The sequence below is a fragment of the Salvia splendens genome, chromosome 9, assembly GCF_004379255.2.
Source record: "Salvia splendens isolate huo1 chromosome 9, SspV2, whole genome shotgun sequence".
NCBI classification, from domain to species: Eukaryota; Viridiplantae; Streptophyta; class Magnoliopsida; order Lamiales; family Lamiaceae; genus Salvia; species Salvia splendens.
In genome coordinates, this window is record NC_056040.1 from 19975759 (window position 1) to 19996466 (window position 20708).

A 20708-nucleotide genomic window follows, 5' to 3' on the forward strand; every position below is an offset into this window, starting at 1 on the left:
TGGTCACGTCCGAACTAGCCCACCCCAGCCCCTCGTGGTCACGTCCGAACTAGCCTCCTCTTGGCTCGTAAGTTGACTACCCTCAGGCCTCAGCCCCTCGTGGTCACGTCCGAACTAGCCTCTTCTTGGCTCGTAAGTTGACTACCCTCAGGCTCAGCCCCTCGTGGTCACGTCCGAACTAGCCCACCCCAGCCCCTCGTGGTCACGTCCGAACTAGCCTCCTCTTGGCTCGTAAGTTGACTACCCTCAGGCCTCAGCCCCTCGTGGTCACGTCCGAACTAGCCTCCTCTTGGCTCGTAAGTTGACTACCCTCAGGCGGGTCCCGGGCATGTAAGTTGACTACCCTCAGACAGGTGCAGGTCTGCACGCTTGCAAAGTCCCAAGGCAACAAGCCTTGAGGCCACAGGGAAATTAATCCCAGGTTGCGCCATCCAGGATTCGAACTCAGGACCTCCTGGATGGCGCCATATCCTTGCCTCCCTTCTCAACCAGTTGAGCTAGGAGGCTTGGATTGTTTAATTTTTATTTTATTTGTACAAATTTTAAGTTAGTAGTTATTTATTTATATTTGAGTTTAAATATATATTTGAAAAAGTCATCTTCTAATGCTTATAACATCATAATCCAAAACTAAGGCCATCCACAACGCTGTCACTAAACCGTCCCTTAAATTACTATTCGCGGGCCCCAATGTACTTTTTTACTCCATCCCTTAACTAAGGGACGGAACCTGCAACCCTCCGTCCCTTAACCGTCCCTTAAATTACTATTCATTCAATTTCATTTTTATTTTTATTTCCAACAAAATTCAATTAAAAAAACACACTTCATTAAAAATAAAATAAAATTACAACATAAAAAATACAACTTAAAATTCAAAAAAAATAAATAAAGACATAATTAAAATCCTAAAAAATAAAAATGACATAATTTAAAATACAATTTTACAGAAAATAAAAAAAACTACTCTGCCGGCGAATCATCCCCCGGAGGCCGGTGGAGGTGCACTGAAGTCGTGAGGAGGCGGAATGCCAAGTTGTGCCACCATAAACGCAACTCCGTTAAGCCAGGCTTGGTATTGGGCAGGCATAAAGCGGGAAGTGTCCGCCATTGTGGTGGTCATGTACATGGCCATAAGAGAGTTGGGGGGTCCCCGCGAGCCCGAGCCCGCCTGGCTTGATTCGGCTTTGCCCCTCCTCCCTCTATCCACCTTCGCCGCATTTCTCCCTTGCGGCCAACGGCGCCCACGGGAGGACCCGACATCGTCTGTCGGGGTCTCAACCTCCTGCGAGGCAAACTCTTGCGGCCCGTTGCCCGAACCGCCCTCACCAGACGAGTATTGGCCACTCGCAGTGTGCTTCGTGCGCTTCGAGGTCGAGCCCGAGCTGGACCGCACACCGTCGGCCCACCTTTTCTCGTCCCTGACGACCTCCCAAACATCGACATATTTGAATTGTTTGCCGGTGTCGTCGAAGTAGACCCGCAAAGCCGACCTCAGAATGTCAGCTCCTGTGGCTCCGCTTTGGTAATGAGTCGCTTCATTCTTGTGGATGGCGCAGAATCGTTTGACCTCTCTGTCGACTTAGTCAAAGTGAGTGCGGAGCATCTTATATGTGCAGCGACGGGTCTTTTTCGGCTTAATCTCGTGGTAGGCCTCGGTGACCTTTTCCCAGAAGCACTTCCGAGGTTGTTGATTCCCGGCGATGGGATCGTACGAGACGCTGATCCAGGCGTTGTATACCGCCAGCGTTTCTTTGGGGCCGTACGGATGTCGGCCTAGATCCTCCTCCTCCTCGTCCGCCTCGGCCTCCGCTCTGGAGCTTCCCCCACCCCGGCCTCCTCCCCCGCCCTGGCCTTCTTCCGGAGTGGGTTGAACCGGATAATCCTCCTAAATCTGGGATAATCCCTGCTAATACCGCGGAGCGGAGGGACAAGCTTATGCATCAACATCAAAATTTGGTGGTTGGTACCCCCTCGGCGTCGACGAACCGGAACCGCCCAATGTGTTGTACATGCTCCCCCAGTCACCGAACGCGTTGAGAACCCACCCGCCGGAGCCGCCACCGCCGGAGTTTCTGTCGCCGGACATTTTGTGATGAGATGTTAGATGAAAATTGGAGAGGAAATGGAGATGATTTGGGAAGAATAGATGTGTAGTTGTGTGTGAAATGAGGATGAATTAGGAGTATTTATAGATTGAAAAAATTTAAAAAATTAAAAAAGGAAAAACGGCTATTAACGGTAATATTACCGTTTCACATTTTTTATTTTATTTTATTTATTTAATTCGAATTTTTTTTAAAAAAATGAATTATTGCGTCAGCGTGACGATGTCCACTCGCGGGACGGCGAGTGGGCGTCACTCATGGCCTGGGAGCGCGCCACGTCGCCTCGGTGCGTGGCGAGCCGTCTCGTGTTTTGTCACGATGGAACGGGCTGGGGACGAGACGGGGTGCGGCAACGCGTCACGCCGCCGTCCCTTCCCTGAGTGACGGGATACGGGCCACCCGCGTGATGCGTTGCCGGTGACCTAAGACTAAATCTACACTCTTAGATTTTGAAATGAGTGAATAAGATTAAAGCTCACAAATTTCAATAAATAGTAGACAAAATATCAACAAGAAGGTAATATCGTCATTATGTTATCATATGATAATTTTCGTGAGTGTTTTTTTATATCAACATAGTGTATTACAAATTTCAACAATATGACACGAGAATATCAACATAAGTACAATAACATATCAACACAGTTTTATTGATATTTTACATCAACAAGTACGAAAATTGAAATATAATTTATCAAATTTCATCACCCGAACATCGTCGGAACATATGCAATTGAGATCTCGTTGGAATCCTTATAAAATTATCTTTAATTTGATACATTTTTTACGAACAAATAATTTAAATCAAGAGAGTTACGTAAATTTAAAGTTTTAAGATGATTTTGATGAGAGAGAATTGACATTAAGAGCACCCATAACCGTGCTCATGCCAACGAGCACGGTTGTGGGCCCGACGCCACTATTTCTGCCTGCTCTTAGGCAAGAGCACAACACCCACAGCTGTGCTCGTCCTCTAGGACGAGCACAAGGTCCCACCATTCTATTATTCAATTTAAATAAAAACATTTCCATAATATTAAAATTCATTAAAAAACTAAAATAATATTACAAATTAAATAAAAAAGACATAATTAAAATCCTAAAAATTAAAAATTACATAATTAAAATACTAAAAATTAAAAATTACATTTAGCTAAAAATATCCCCGTGGAAGACTATTCATTCGGCGGCACTACCCCCAATTATTTTTGGAGGCCCAATATCATGGCCTCGTGCGATCGAAGTTGCGAGGGGGGTCATAGTTGACCTATCGACCATATTGAGTTGGGCCAAAATCGCCCACAACGAGTTGATGGAGGTGGCGCATAGGGCACGGGAACGGGAACGGGAACGTGAGTGGGTTCGGGAGCATCGCCGGATGGAGTCGCGGCGCGACGGCGGTTGGCCGCCGCCTTCTTCCTTCCTTGCGGTCGGCATTGGGAACCGCTCGGGCCGGCGTCGGGGCTACCCAAGTTAGCTCCGGCGAGTTGGCTAACCACGTCTTCGGAGCCGGTGTCGGATAGGGATACCGACCTTGACCATTTGGAGGAGCCGCTAGAGGAGGATGTTACGCCTCCTTTATGCTTCGGATGCGACTGCGTCTCCTACCAAATGTTGAGGTACTTGAACGCCTTGTAGTTCATGGATTGGTAGGTCGACATGGCGGAACTGATAATGTCGACCTCGCTCCGGCTGCTCCCCGCCGACCGCTCTTCCTGGAGGTAATACCCCTGGAACTTTTGGATTTCTTCGTTGGCTCTGTAGATGGCATTCCGCACCATACTCACGTTGCACTCGATTGTTCCCTCCAGCCGGTTTTCATTGTACCGGCGACAAATGCGCCACCAAAAGTGATCGCCGGATTGGTTTGTGCCAACCTCCGGATCTTCGGAGATTGACAAGAACGCCTTGAATAATTGTTCCATCTCCGCCAGAGTGTACGGTGTGCGGACACCGCCAGTAGGAGGAGTCGGAGTTTGGGAGGGGCGGTCGACCTCGCTCTAGGTTCGGGTGTCCACCCGTATAGCCCTTCGGGGGCATCTTGGTTGTTGATCGGGTAAGGCCGGTAGCCAACTGGAACGCCCAAACTTTGGGTTTGAAGAGGAGCCGAATATTCCGTTTCCGGACTAGGAAACAGTTGTGAACCGAACCAATCGGGGTTCCGACCGTGGGAGCCCGGAGGGTGATCACCTTGGCCAGACGTTGTTATGTTGTATGAGTGGAAGAAAGATTGAGAATGGAGATGAGAGAATGTAGATGAGAATGGAAATGAGAGAATGCAGATGATAATTGTGTAGTGTGGTGTGAATTTTTTTGTGTGAAAGTGAGGGTATTTATAGATGAAAATGTGTATTTTTTGGGGGAAAAAATTTAAAAAAATTAAAAGTGGGTAGAAAAGGGTAGAAAACAGATATATTTTTTGGGAAGTGGGAAAATAAATTTTTTATTTTTAATCGATTTTTTTAATTAAAAACTGATTTTTTTATAAAAAAATTCAAATGCAACGGCTATGCCGTTGCCCAATCACGTCCGGCCACGTCACCTGCTAGCTAGCACGGACGTGCTCGATGCATCGAGCAGCGCCGTGCCAGCGGTGCGAGCGCAACGGCGGACGACGTCTTCCGTGCCGCTGGCACGGACGGACGCCGTCCGTCCACCGTTGCAGATGCTCTAATACCCTTTAAGTTTATTTAATAATTTTTTTAATTTAAAATATAATCCATGCTCTCCTAATCTAATGGCTAAGATTTGTCTTAATTTGTGATTGATAATTAGTTAGCAATTGATAACTCTCCTATTTGAAAAATTATCATAACTAAATATTTTATATTTTTATAAATATGACTAATTTTTATCGTTATGTATTGGATGGACTACATTCTAATATTATCGATAGTAGCTTGATTGCCCAATAGCCCGAAGCTCGAATAGTTAGAATTAGGGTTGATTTAGTTTCCAATCCGAGAAGGTTGACCCAAATCTGTTGGATGGACCCAATTGACATCCGTGGATTTAAAAATGTGGTTGACCTTCACTCCATTAAGGTAAGCGCCAAATGGGGTTACTGAACTTTGAAGAGCGAAGTCATAGGACTTCGGGCATGGACTAAATCGTGTTACTGCATAAACGCGATTTGATAAATTTAAAGAGAATCCGCAAAATCGTCTCCCTCGCGATTCACCCTAAAACCCTTACGCCAACGGACACATCTCTCCGTCTACTCTCCGGTGCCGTAGCTTCCAATTTTCTTCAACAACAGGCGGCGGCGGCAATGGCAATGGCGAGCAGTAGCTGCTGGCGAATGGCGGGGATGGAGGCCCCACTGCTTAGCTTGGACTCAATCGAGTGGCTCCAAGTCTCCGTTCCTTCCACATCTACATATACGGCCAACAACGACAACTCTATTGTTAAAGACTTCGCCTCGTCCATCACCTTTGGAAATCCTCCTTCCTATTTCATATGGTACTTTTCTTAATTCTCTCTCTCTCTCTCTCGTCGCGCTGCGGTTTTTTTAATGAGTCGTAAGTTCAGTTTTTCGGTATGTAGTTTGATTGCTGCTATTTAGTGATCGCATCTTCGCAGTGTTTCTTATTCTTTGGTCTGTTGACTTCGTATTGCAGGAAAACCAGTAGGAGTCGGGGAAATGTGCTTGAGTTTGCAGTCATAAGGATACATCAACTAATGGCCTACGCCTTGTATTTCCTGAAGCTCTTTTTCCATTTGCTTACATCTGCAAATTAGACGAGCTCTGCTTGTCTTTGAACTGGCTACTTAATTTGTCATTGTTTAAGTATTTGGCAGCGTCAATGATGTTTCTAATACTGTCCTTTCCATGTAGACCAAGTATGCTTCTGGAGATTGTTTGGTGCTTTATAGTTTATACTTTGACGATCTCAGGGGTTGCTTACCTCATCAGATTGAGGAGCAATCTTTATTATGGAACTTCGTCTTTGGTCCCGGCTAGCGAGCTCCTCGAGTACAACACGCAACTTCAACCTCATAGTGGTGCAACAACAGCTGTTGCAGCGTCAGAAGGATGCTTGCTGATAGGAAGTAGTGATGGATCTATCAGTTGCTTCCAGCTTGACATACTTGATCCCAGCACTCCAGGTCCATAAGCTAGATACTGAGTACTTTTTTTTTGTTGAAGACATATGTATCTCACTGTCTTGCTGCTATAACGAAAGTATGGATCATTTGATTCTCTTGTAACCGTTTATTTTCTTATTTCTTTCTGGTATACATATTTGAAGTAAAAGTTTTAAATTATAATTATCGCATGGTAGATCTATACAAAATTCTTTGATGTTCCATAAAGGAAACTTAATTGCATTTCAGATAGGTGCTTTCCATTTCTAAAGTTCTCAAAGTTTTCATTTCTTAGTCATGGTAGACCTGTCCATTTGGTGTTTTTTATTGATGAATCACACTCTTAATTAGTAGTATTATTTTCTTGATGATTCTTATGATATAATCTGCAGTTTTTGTGTCCGAATTGCGAGATGACCCTGGCTTTGGTCGGTTGTGGGGCATATTGTCAAGGTATGGTTTTACTTCTAACAAATGAAGTTTGAGTCTCAAATATTTAGTCTGTTACTATTTTAAATTTTAATGCATCCTGCCTTTTATTTCTTCTCACCAGAACTGTCTTCATCAGTTTTGTATTGATTCTAGTTTTAGGTACTTTCCAATTATCAGGAGAATTGCATGTTCATTTAGAAATTTTGAACTAACTAAAGCTAGGTATATATAGAACTGGGTGAACCCTCATAATGTGGCTACTATCTTAACAAGCTACTTGCAAAGCTGTTAATTTCTCAAATAAGCCTTCTGTTTTACAGACCTTAATGCATAAGCTTTTGGTTTCTCATGATGCTAATCGGTATTACATCTAAAAAAATGAAGTTCCATACTAGTAGAAGTGTTTCATAAACCAACCAATAGCTTTTATGTGAAAAGCATTTTTCAGAGCTCGGTTAAGAAGTAATGGAATTTTATTTGGGAAATTCAATATCATGAATTCCAAAATGTCAATGTTAAAATTGATATGGAGAGTTTAAATCCTGCAGATTGTCTAAAGCCACTACTACTTTCCCTTTTGTGCTCCTCTACCAGTTGCTCCTAGATCTCCTTAATTATGGAGCACAAAACTGAAGGTAGTGTAATCCAAACGATAAAGCTTGCTGGGGGTAGATCAGTCAGATAGAAAGGTTCCACTTACGGAAAACTCATCTATTATTGATTAGAAGTAAGGCTGTAGTTAACCTATCAGTGTCATGTGCTGATGTTACCATCTAATCTGAGTTGCTTTTAGACAGTAACTGCATGGTGTGCTGCGATGTTGGCATAATTATGATCTGGTTGACCTACTGCTTATTGCTGATGCTGCTCCAACCTGTAAAAAAGAGATAGATGGCTTCACATGTTTGGAGATCCGGATGAACATCTTTTAATTTTAAACTTAGACAACCTAGTGATGTTAGAATTCAATCTACGAGGAAAATACTTGGCCCATTTTTTTTGATTAATTGTGAATATGGTACATTGTAGGGTGGGACAAAGAAGGGCACTTGCAAGTCTAGTTTTGTTTAATATCTTTGGTAGAGTTTTTTTCTCTGAGTAGAATATTTTATTATGATTGGCTTGTGGTACTCTTATTACTTGATCAATTATGGGTTTCTAAATACTCCAACAATATTATTTTTTGTTGAACTTAATGTCTGAAAGACAGAATAATGTTTTTTTCTATCTTGTCTTTCTCTCCTCTCAGTCTCTTGTGATCTTTATTTTTCATACTATTTCATTAATAGTTTTCATTTAGAGCATCTCCAATGCCGGCGTCAAAATCGCGATGCCGGTTCTGACGCCGAACCATTGGAACCGGCGTCGGCGAAATCGGCGTCAAAATCATCATTTCCATTGGACCTTTTACCCCCCCCCCCCTTTTGAGCCATTGTGGTGGATCTGAATCCATCCAGACCCCACACATCCTAAAAATCTTTAATTGTTGTGACTTGTTATTCTGATCCCTTTTCTCTTTCTGTTTCAGCTCCTGCTGGTGATTCTCTGCCTCAAAAGCTTTCGTCTTATTTAGATATTGAGAAACTCGAAAAGGAATTTGTCTTAGCATCAGCAGAATATTTGCTTTCTTTGGCAAACATCAAGTGGAGCTTTACTGGTATTACAATGCAAAGGCTACTTCACTTTTACTTTTACCATTGACTTGAATTCGGTTATTTTAAAGCAATTTTACAGCTAAACACTTAGCAGCCTAGTGGCCGCATATGCTATATTTAGACTACTTTCAGCCTACATCTGCTCAGGATTATTCTTATTTCTGTGTTCTCTATTGTGATAATATTCATTCAGGAACTGATAAACCATCAACCGACCTTATTGATCTTTTGGTTGAATCAAGCTCATATGACATGGTGTTTACAGTGATCCTCAAATTCTGGAAGGGTTCTGGTCTTAAAAGGTTGTACACTGCCTTCTAATAACTGCCCCAGAAACTGTTAGCCCCTTGGATGGTTTGCAATGTGTTGATTATGTGCCTCATTCCACGGGTAAGTGAATGTATTGTTGCTATATATATGATCGAAATCTTATTCTCTAATTTGATCAGTAGTTTAGATGATTCTTGAATAATCAGCTATATTCCTTTGTGAATGTGGATAACCTTTTGATGTTTCGCAAACTATATATTTCACAAATGAGTCTATTCAACTAGAAAACTCTTGTGTTTCTCAGGAAAGATTGTAAACCATATGGTCTACTGTTGACCTCATCAGAAGATGATTTTGTATATGACTCGCTTGATACAGCTGCCGCATCACAAAAATCTGCCGGAAATAGCCACTGGGGAATACTCGAACACTATCCTGTCCGTATTTCTTATTCCATTTTTGTCCTGTGCTATATATTAGTATATTGTCATATCATATTAGATGGTTTTACTCCTAACTGATGCATTTTTTGCTCGTTATACTTCTCAACATTGCTACACGATCTGCCATGTTTTTGTACTGTGTGGTGCTTCGACTTGTTGGGGTTGGGGTGTTATCATATTTTCAGTATATTTGTGGGCTTTCAGTGATTTCAGCAAAACTCGAGCATTTTATATGCTTTGTTTATGGGACTATGCTTTGATCTTTATTATGAACATATTCTAAAAAGACTGTTGCTCTCACCCCTTCATCCAAGACTGTGTTATACTTAACTTTGTTCATTTATAAAAAAAACTCTGGATAGTTTTGGAGCCTTTATATGTTAGTATATGAAATACTTTGGTCTGAAAGTTGTTTCCTGATGCAATAGTGGAAGTGGTTAAAACTTTTTTCACTTTAGTAATGGAAATGTTTAACTAAAACTTTTTGCTTGTTCCTTGCTTGCAATCCTTATTTCACTTAATTGCCCTTCAAATTTGTTGCTCTATCTTAAAGTAGGTGGTAAGAATGAGGTGGGAGTTCAATCTTGAATTATAAAGTAGCTTGCTTCTATCAATATTATCTCTGATGGTTTAAAGTACTAGATATTGCACAGCTTACTTGGGTCATTTATTGCAGGATAAGTACAAGGCAACTAATCCCAGATTGCCATTAATTGTTGCTGGAACTCTACTTTCAGCTGATTCCCAAATTGACTTGCCACTATGGTTAGTCCGACATTTTAAGGTAAATATTGTATGAACTTCCGGCATTTTGAATAAATTGTTGAGACCTACACTCAAATAACAAGCATATTAGAAATTATGGTCTTCAAAGTTCAAACTCAACTTTCTCAGAGTTGACTTTGAAATGTTGGAATAATTGGAAATATCTCGACTCTTAGTCCAATCTTTCTGGTGGCATATGTGGGTTTTGGTGGAATAAATGTCTTGTATCTGATTTATTTTCATATAGTGAATCTATCTCAATATTTTATTGTCTTTGCTCATTAGAATTACATGCATTATGCATATTTATTTCCTAATTTGTCATTGATTGGGCAGGGTGATCGCAGTGAAGTAGTTTTGGCATGGCTGGAAATGAATCAAATCCAGCATCCCTATTTCGCCTGTATGTTGATCACGGAAGGCATACAGAGGCTCCCAATTTGCTGATTGAGTACATGGAAAACTTGGCGTCTATTGTAAGTTTATCCATGCTTGCCGATTCATCATGGTGTCTACTAATGTTTGGAAAGGCATGACATATATGCATAGTTTTATGGTAGTCTTTTTACAATGGTCTCTGTCTGAGGCTAAGATTGCCCTACATTGATTTAATAGCCTTACTTGTTGCCAAGAACTGAATAGATTTTTCAATCATCTACAGCGACCAGCTGATATTATCCGACGTAAAAAACCTTTTGCTATTTGGTTTCCATACACTTATGTGGAACTCCTATGGGGCATGCTGGAGGATTCCATACAAATGGGCCACAGAAGCGAGCAGTGTGAAAAGCTGAAAAAGTTATTGCATGGGGCTTTGTCAAACCATCTGAATCTGGTAAGTTTATCCTCTTGGCTCTTGTTTTATCTTGAAGTCTGAGTGATGGTTGCTCTCATAAATGATATTCCTTTTATTACTGGGCTTTACTGCTGAAAGTGGAGTCGGATGATGTTAAATCTTGTGCAAGCTAGTGCTGCTGGACTGGTTGCTTTCGTTAAACTTGGGCATTTCTGAGCTCCAAATACGCACGCTATTTTGTTAACCGGTTTCTGGTGGTTTGCCCTGTTTATAAATACTACTAGTATGTATCTTATTCATGTCTGCCTGAGAGGGAAAATAATATTGCTCATCCTTTATGTGCTCAATGTTACTATTAGATTAGTCATATCGTTATATTGTATATACATATTTTTTATATGAAATTTAGTCTTCTTTTTCCCCAACTTTAATAGTAGTACTAACTACTGGCATTTGTGAAGTAATCTTTGTTCTAAAGGACTAGTACCATTCTTCAAATTTAGCAGCGGTGTGTGTAGTGATTACACAGACAACAACTGGTGCTTAAAATCTGAAATATACACAGAAAAACCAATGAAATTTATTAACTACACGAAGGTAACATACACAAACGTACGACTCTCAATGCTAGAGCCTAGAGATATAAAATAAAAACAATGGGTCCTGTCCACGTGAACTAGTATCATAAATCATAAACAACACCAAAACCTAACAGGTATACATAAGCGACACCATTCTAAGCGATGAGCCCAAAGGCAACCGATGCGAACACCATCAGCGAAGCACTGATAGTTGGAAGTGGTGCGGAGGAGTCTGGAGCTGGAGGCGAAGGCGGGCTGAGCCCCCCCGGTGTACCTGGAGCCCCTCCTGGAGTCCCTGGTAATGAGCTTCCGGGTGTCATAGACGGGGATGGTGATCCTGGTGTTGGCGTTGGCGCTGGTGATCCTGGCGCTGGGGCTGGTGATGAATTTGGAGATGGTGTAGGGGTGACTCCAGGGGCTGGGGTCGGGTTGGGGATGATAGGGGGAGAAGGAGCCGGTGACGGAGTTGGGGCAGACGAGGCAGCGGAGACGTTGATAGCCAACTTTTGGCCCAAGGAGCAGTGGGAGCCAAATGTACAGATGTAGTAGTGCTCTCTTGTGGAATTGAGAGTTACGTTCCAAGGCCCAACCGTGGTCAACACAATGGGGTTGGTGCTGCTACAACCATCGAATGCTTCCTTTCTCACTTCAGCTACATCGTGTTGCCCCGTTGTGAAATTGAACACTGCAAATATTTTCTTATTATCAAATCAAATTCTTCAAGATAAGTTGAGATTATTAAACTATAATTTGCAAGGGAAAAGAAAAGGCAAGCATCAATTATTGCTCTACATTTATCAAGTTATTCTTAACCAAATTCGGCCGTACGATAATTTCATCATTTAATTTTAAAAAAGTGTTTTCTATTTGACACATGCAAATCATACACTTACTCACTCAAGTAGTAATTTGCTAATTTAGTTTGAAAATGAAAAGTAGCCATTTCAAGAGAGAGAGAGAGAGAGAGAGATTACCAAGAACATCTCCAGCTCTAAAAACATAGCGACTAGCCCAGGTGGAGTAATCATTGGGGTTGGTAGGAACTCTCCATCCTTGATTGTCTCCGACAACATAGGTGGCCGCAGAGGCTTTTCCGACGAGGTCAGATGCCGCCGCCGCCACAAGCACGGCCAAAAGAAAGGCACGGTGGTGCATATATGTTCTCTGGTTGCCCCTCCCCTGTAAATGGTAAATTGGTTATAGTGATTATGATTAATTAATGGGTGCTTATCTTAATTTGAAAATAGAGGAGGATCTATTTATAGAGAGACTAGGAAGGATAGCATAGCTCTTTTGAAAAGTCTAATTAGGAGAAGAGGGATTAATGGAAATGGTGGAGTTGCCGACTAACTAAATTACTCCACATGTAATTACATGTGTGTTTAGTTGATAGCATTAGCACAACTCAAGTATGAATGAATTTGATTGATTGATTGTGTGAGAGAGAGAAGTGTGGTAATGGTTGAAGTTTCAACCTAAACTTTGAAGACCATTCAAATCATGTGATAGTGGGATTGGTCTAGGATTCAACAACCTATGTCGGTCCTTTTGCATATAATCTATATTTCTTACAAATTTCATTGTTTATACGTACTACTCTTTGATTTATTATACTATTAATTACTACTAGTATGTATGTGGATGCGATATTATTAGCCTATCCACATACACGAAAATAGAAATAGAAATAGAAATAGAAATAGAAATAGAAATAGAAATAGAAATTATATTAGGTTGTGGTGGTATATATGAATAAAAATTACTTTCTGAATCAAAGGTGAAGGTAGTAGGTTCAGCTCATATATAACATAACTTTTTTAGTTATAAGTACTATTGTATAATTTATTATACTACCTACTATCGTAAGGGATGTTTGGATCCATTGTAGGTTTTGGAAGGATTTAAAGATATTTCAGAAAAAAGGGAGAGAATATGATTACGAAACGAGTCGTAGATAAAATGAAGTGGCGAATAAATACACTTGTGGAGGAAAAATAGGAATTAAATAAAATACTTACTAATCAATTATTGCCGTTGGTTTTAGAATTTTAGACGCTAGATAATTTATTTTATTTTCTACTAAAATCGGATAAGCCACGTGTGTATTATTTACTATAATTGGTTTTGAAGCAGACAACAATTAAATTGAACTATGACTTTTCCCCCCTAATGCTCTAGTTTAATATAGATCCCATAAATTAATTTTAATTTAAAAATGAGACTAATTCGTTTTCATGATGAATCACACAATTGCTAGTTGCTACTGTATTTTGATCAGCCAACATTATTGACGTTGAAGTTGACGAAAATTCACATAATTTCAATATAATTATGAACTAAGTAGGACAACTAGACCCTACCCCAAATTGTTAGACGTGAATTAATAAAACAATCCCTCAAAATCAAAATTTTGAAATGTACTATGTGAAATAAAATCAGATTTAAGTTTTTTTTTGTTGAATTAAAAATAGGTATGCACAATTAACAATCTCTAGAAGGTTTTTGATATTAATATATTGTATATATGAAATATCTTGAATCTTTCTGTTTGATACTCGATTCTTTATTTTAATCGATTCTATGCATAGATAAAAGAAATATAGTTCGTAGATTAGATGATACTATAATCCAATTCTTATACAGGCTAGCCGTGTGTGATATGATATCTATATAATCTTTTGGATTGACAAAAAGTGTGAACATGATTAGATTATATTAATCAAACATATTCCTCCAACAATAATTATTGAAAAAAGGAATTCAATACCTTAAAGGAGAAGAAGGAAGATGAAGCAGACGAAGATTTCAGTCCAGGGAGCCGGAGATATACTCCCATCGGCTTTAAAGAGTCCGTAATATTTCTCAGAGAGGGCATTTGGTTTTGAGTCTCTCATTGAATAAGGCAAATATGTTCGGCCTAAGTGGAGTCCCTTTCCTCTTGGCTAGCCTTCCTTTTACGTCCTCGCATTGCTTGGCGTAGCACCAGCTTCACTTTCATCCCCATAACTTCCATTTTCTTGAATCCAGCATCCTCTAGAGCAGCATAAGATCATACTTCCATGTAAATCGGTTTTATTATCAACTAGTATTCCTTTGTTTGCCTGAAAAAGAGCATACTTTATATCTATCTTCCCCTTGTTGTAAGTATAAGCCAGAAAGGGATACGCATTTAAGACAAAACGGGGATCCAATGTGCGAAAAGAACTCCAAGAGAGGCTTCATCAACGGAGCGACAGCCTCTGTGAAAGTACAAAAAGAAGGAGGGAACGAATCCTGAAAGACAGCCTGCGAAATGAGCTGTGGAAATCTGAACTACTCTATCTATTCCGACCGTCTTCGTGGCATTGTATATATTCTTCACACCACCCAATAAAGCTTGAGAAAACTCACCATCACCTCCAAGAACTTCATTCCCTACTGCAATCCCAACGATGGGTACGTACGTAACAGGGTTTCATGTTGAGCGACGCGGGCGAGTGAGGGGAGCTCGGGATCGTTTTGGGTAGGAGCTGCCGATTGGGCCTCGGCGGACCCGCTGGCGCTTCCACTCGCCATCCGCGCCGCAGACTTTTGCCCCACCGGGCGACGGCGGCGGGCCGACAATGAAGGTGTCGGGAACTCTGCCTCGGCGGGGGGAGTTCGTGGGAACCAGCACTGCTACTGTACTACTCGGAGGCATTGATCTTCGTCCGCTTCAGATAGCCAGATTCAACACCCGCAGTAAACTTGGCCGAAGTTTGCACCACAAGATACACTTCCCAATATTTGAATTCCCCGAAGCCCGTCGCAGCGTCTTTGAACTAATGGTGAGACAGAAGCTTCACATCCTCAGCAGACATGCCGCTAGTTGCCGAGCGGAGGTTGTTTGTGTAAATGCCGGCGAATCGGCTGAGCTGCCTCTTCAGCCGCTCCCACTGTTTCCGGCATTGCTCTCCATTGTGAGGCTTCCTCCCTGGCGTTTTGAATTGGAGGTAGCTTTGGCTAATGCGCCACCACATCCTGTCGATATGCTGGTTAGCTCCGATATATGGATCCTCCACTCTACTGATCCACGCCTTCGCAAGCGCGATGCACTCCTGTGTGCTCCAGACGATCCTCCTTTTCCCGCTGGATCCCTCCCCCACCTCAGCGGCCACCGCCTCACCATTGTACCCCGCCGCAGGCGAGGTAGTGCTCCGTCCCTGCCCCTCCTTCTCCTTGTCCTCCCCCTCCTCCATGTCGCCGTTGGTGCGTCTGTGGGAGAATCCCGGATCCGAGATAGCCACAACTCCCCAAATGAGAACATCTCGATGCCAGTGAACTGAGTCTCGAGAGGAGTACTCGAGGGTTGTCCGTCGACAGTAAATCCATATAGGGGCGATAGACATTGTCCACCGGTGGGGGACCCCCTGCCTACTCCCCCCCCGCTGCGACAGGAGAGCCATGCATCATCCTCGGCATTATCATCCCGGTCATATGGGGCGGCATCATCCTCGGCATTCCAGGCATCATCCCCGACATTAGGGTCATTTCGGCACTCACCCCTGGCATTTGGGGCATCATCTCATACTAAGGCGGGTACATGTTGTAGTACCCGGACATCATCCCCGCCGTCGATTGGGGTTGGGGCATCATCCCCGCCATTCCGGACATCGTGGCGGACATTGGGGTACTTCCGCCAAAGGGAAAGATCGGTCCCTGTGACTCACTCGTGGCGGGGGAATCACTATCGTGGTGCTCCATTTATCTTCGAAAGAAAAGTATTTAGAGAGAGATACGCGTTAATACAAGTGGTGCGAATGAAATGAAGTTCAATGAGCCGTATTTATAGAATTTTTGAAAAAAAATAAAATAATCGGGACGTCCTCGTGGACGTCTGTGGAGTCAATGCAATGGCGGACGTCCGCAAGGACGTCGCGACTGACGTCCCGGGAATGTCGCGGAACTCCGGTGTCCGCAGCGGACGTCCGTATCCACGTCACTGCTGCACAATGGCGGACGTCCCGCGCAGAACTCCGGCACGCCGGCCGGACGTCCTCTGTGAGGATGCTCTACAACTACGTTGGGCGGCGATTGATTGGATTTTGCTGCTCCACTTTCTTGGCCGGACGTCCGCTGGGACGGACGCCATTGTGGATACTCTACAACTACGTTGGGCGGTGATTGATTGGATTTTGCTGCTCCACTTTCTTTTTTGGGCTTGATTCTGCTCGATGATTTTCTATCGTTATTTCTTTTTAATTTTTTTTCGAAGTATATGTATGAGTATTTTAATTCTGAATTAGAGCCACTCTTACGAGTAATATAATGACAAGACGTCCATGAATTCTACAAAAAGTTGGGATTCCATTCCTTAATAATGGTGTATATAAAAGTGAACGAATATGAAGGAAATAAATAAAATTAAATATACCAAAATCTACAACGAAAATTCAGAATTGAGCTTATTATTAACTTAAATCGAGAATACTTTAATAAGATGAGACTCATTCTCCGTTAACAATACTTAAATTACTTTTTCTTTATATTTCTAATTATTACTAATTATTTGGGCAGTATTTGGGCCCAAATACGGCCTAAATTATTACTTTTTTCATTTTTTCGTTCTTCATTTTTTCTATTTCTAATTATTACTAAATTATTAATAATTATTTATTAAAATCTGTGTCAAAAAAATGTTTATACTTTTGAGAGAGCGATGGATGAAGTAATAATTTAGATAAAATTTCTCGGATGATAGGGCAGAGCGACTTGATGTATGGGCCGTATTTGGGCCCGGCTGGTGGGTCTCGAATCTTACCAATTATAGGATTGACAAAGAAGTTATCATCATTTCATTAATTACTATAGTATTTATGTAGAGTTTGATTTTATGCAAGCTTAAATTGTAAGTTTCATTTGTTGGGGCAGTAGTCCTACACATAAAGATCCTTTCTCTTTACTTTTTGTCAATTATATATCAAGCATGTATACTAATATTAATTTATCGAGATCTTTGTGATTCAAATTACTTATGTAGGTTTGTGTTGCTTTTCACCAATTCAATGGGCTCTAAAAATTTTCAACAAATAACTTTTATTTAATTCCATTTGATGCTGAGTTTCTTGTCACAAATCTGATGTATACTTTGGGGACCAACTGCATTGTATTATTTGTATCCAATAATGGCCAAATTGGATGTGCTAGAAAACAGATTATATAGAGTAGTTGCATATCTAATCATACCTAATTAATTAGATATAGTATGATTATTAATCAACTCATAGTTTGAAAAAAAAAAGATTTGCTAACTCATAATTGACATCCCATCACTTTCTGATTGACTTGCATAATAGGCAACCATGCATATTTCGTGCATTAAGTACTATTGGGAGGATTATTAACCTTTTCAAATGTTATCACACGATGAAGTATAGAAATAATTTAAAATAGAAACGATAAAAAAATAAAATACATTATTCAAATTATATATATAAAAATAATGAACGAACACAATAAAATAAAACAAATAGACAAGATGCGTTCTTAAAAAAGTATAGTGTAACAACTAAAATAATTGCTACTAGTATATTTAGTCGGTAGTGTACCGAAGAGAAAAAAAACTTTTTTAAGGGTTAACAATATATATTCATTATTTTATTGATATCTCGTTACCTATACAAAGCGACACTCAGCCTACTTATATTTAAAAATGAAATTTCCACATTATTAATTGATTAATATAAGAGGTCTAAATATATTGAAAAAAGAAGCCTAGTCAAACTCAAAACAGAAGCCTCATGACTCGTGAATAGATCTTTAATACAGCATCGTCGTCATCATACACAGTTATCCAACGTAAAAGGAGTGACTTTATAGCTGTTTGTTCTATTAAAATTTTAAATTATTAATGATGTAATTTTTTAAATCTAGCTTTAAATGAAAAAAGAGAAAAATAAAAGAATGAAAAGTGTTGGTAACAATACATCATAATCGTGTCAACAAATGGCGCAATAAGTCTCATTATCCACAACGCTGTTGCTATACCGTTCCTTAAACTACTATTTACGGGCCCTATTGTACTTTTTAACTCCATTTCTTAACTAAGGAACGGAACCTACAACCCTCCGTTTCTTAACCGTTCCTTAAATTACTATTCATTCAATTTTATTTTTTAATTTTATTTCCAACCAAATTCAATTAGAAAAAACACACTTCATTAAATAAAATAAACTTACAACATAAAATTTGTAAAAAAAACTTAATGTAATAATTTCCTAAAAAATAAAAGTACACAATTTAATAATTTCATCCGCCAAAGTTTGTCCAAATGTGCTCAATTAGATCCTTTTGGAGTTGGGTGTGGGCGCTAGAGTCGCGTGTCCTTGCACGAATAGATAGTCGTTCTTGTATAGACGGATGCGCTCCACTTCGAGGCGGACTACTTGCGGTTGAGCTTCCGGGGGATTCGGGGTCGAACCAATTTCCCGCATCGGGTCCTTCGTCTTGGACAATCATGTTGTGCAAGATTATGCACGTATACATGATGTCGGCCATGTTCTCCATGAACCACGTACGAGCCGAGGCTTTGATAATGTTGAAGCGCGCTTGGAGAACCCCGAACGCCCTCTCCACATCCTTCCGAGCAGCCTCCTGCTTCTGCGCAAAAAGCGGCTGCTTTGGGTTCGCAGGCCTGCCGCACGTCTTCACGAAGGTAGGCCACTTCGGGTAGATGCCGTCGGCGAGATAGTACCCCATTTTATAAAGCCGGTTGTTGGCGACGAAGTTGATGGCCGACGCTTTACCATCCAAAACTTCGGTAAAGAGGTCGGATTGGTGGAGCACGTTTACGTCGTTGTTCGACCCGGGGACCCCGAAGTACGCGTGCCATATCCAAAGCCGGTAGTCAGCAACGACCTCGAGTATAACGGTTGGGTGGGTGTCTTTGTGGCCGCTCGTGTAGGACCCCTTCCACGCCACCGGGCAATTCTTCCATTGCCAGTGCATGCAATCGACGCTGCCGAGCATCCCGGGGAATCCGTGCATTGTTTCGTGAAGGTCGAGCAGGAACTGATAATCGGTTATGCTTGGCCTCCGGAGAAATTCATCGGTGAAGGCTGCCCGGACGCCTTTGCAGAATTTGAGCAAGCACATTCGCCAGTGTTGTCTCCGATGTGGAGGTATTCGTCGAACATGTCGGTCGTTTATCCAGTCGCTAGCTGACGGATTGCTGCAGTACATTTTGCAGCGTCGTGTGGCTGGGACGGCCGACCGCGTTGAACCCTTCCTGGAAGAACTCTTCCCGGGCTGCCAAAGTATTCGCAATGTGGAGAAATAGCGGTTTCCCCATGCGGAAACGGCGACGGAAGTACGTATCTCCCCAAACCGGGTTATCGCAGAAGTAGTCGCGTACTAACCTTGCGGCGGCTTCCTCCCGGTTACGATGGATGTACGTACGGGAGGGTCATTGGGGCGCGGCTTCCTCCGCCTCCCGTCGTCGATCTTCTTCAAGTGATTGTTCCATTATTTGACGCATTTGTTCAAAAGGATCCATTAGTTTGATTAAATTGGAGAGAAGAAAAACATAGTTGATTTGAGATGAAAATTGGGGTGGAAATATAGAGGATTTGAGAGGAATAGATGTGTGTTTGTGAGTGAAATGAGTATGAATTAGGAGTATTTATAGAGTAAAGAAATAAAAAAAATTGCAAAACGGCTATAAACGGTAATATTACCGTTTACAATTTTTTTTTTATTTTCTAAATTCGAATCTTTTTTTTAAAAAATATTTGTTGCGTTATCGTGACGACACCCACTCGCGGGCCGGCGAGTGGGCGTCACGCATGGCCTGGGAGCTCTCCACGTCGCCTAGGCGCGTGGCGAGACGTCTCGTGCCGCGTCGCGTAACGGCGGGTCGCGGGACGGGTTGGGAACGGGCTGGCAACGGAACGGTGGCTGCAACGCGTTTCTCCGCAGTTTCGTTCCTCCGGAACGGAACGCGAGCTGGTGGAGAAACGCGTTGTGGATGCTCTTCTCCAATCAGTTTGTTGCTCGCTTTTTTTTTATCTTTGAATATTGAAGTACTTTAATTTATTTATTTTGTATTGTTCTTTTCTTTATTTTACTTTCTAAAAAGATTCATGCCATTTCAGTAAAAGTGGATGCTTTTGTGACGCCCTGAAACTTCTAACTGAACCTTAATTAATACTCCACCTCACTCCTCGTATGTGTGCCATTTTAAACTTTATGCTAATATTGATGGTTAAAATTATGAAATAGTTTTAATTTTGGAAAAAAATGTTAAAAGAAATACAGTACTATAAGTTTTTAATTATTTACATTTGAATTTTCTCACAATGGCACATTGTTATTAAAAAAATAATAAAAATAAAGACTCAATAAAATAAAAGAAGAAGAAAGACTTCAACAAGCCTGACCTCTTAGCTCCTTAATCATTTATATTATATTTTTAAGTAAGGCGTTAATCATTTGGAGTAGTTAGACAATTGAGTGTTTTATTAAGAATTATCCCATATAGAGTTAATGTCACAGCTTGGAGATCAAGAATATACCACACAAAGAAAAATAATATATTTGAAAACATTTGTAAT

General features: G+C 41.2%; 1 protein-coding gene and 1 long non-coding RNA gene across 4 annotated transcripts; one reads left to right on the top strand and one right to left on the bottom strand.

Annotated features, from left to right (window-relative positions):
* Positions 1-8162: 8162 nt before the first annotated feature.
* Positions 8163-10980, top strand: LOC121748706. Of its 3 annotated transcripts, none has more exons than XR_006039507.1 (6): positions 8163-8286; positions 8550-8674; positions 8859-8991; positions 9674-9781; positions 10099-10238; positions 10424-10980. It is a non-coding gene; the product is annotated as an uncharacterized LOC121748706 (long non-coding RNA). The 3 variants fall into 3 exon arrangements; XR_006039508.1 differs by lacking the exon at positions 8163-8286 and having other exon boundaries at positions 8479-8674; positions 10424-10597; positions 10697-10980; XR_006039506.1 differs by lacking the exon at positions 8163-8286 and having other exon boundaries at positions 8479-8674.
* Positions 10981-11116: 136 nt separating this feature from the next.
* LOC121748693 (cucumber peeling cupredoxin-like) lies at positions 11117-12615 on the bottom strand. Its single transcript, XM_042143183.1, has 2 exons — positions 12114-12615; positions 11117-11824 (listed from the first exon to the last, which is right to left on the bottom strand). The coding sequence occupies exons 1-2, from the start codon at positions 12292-12294 to the stop codon at positions 11295-11297; spliced, it is 711 nt and encodes a 236-aa protein (XP_041999117.1). The 5' UTR covers positions 12295-12615; the 3' UTR covers positions 11117-11294.
* Positions 12616-20708: the final 8093 nt, after the last annotated feature.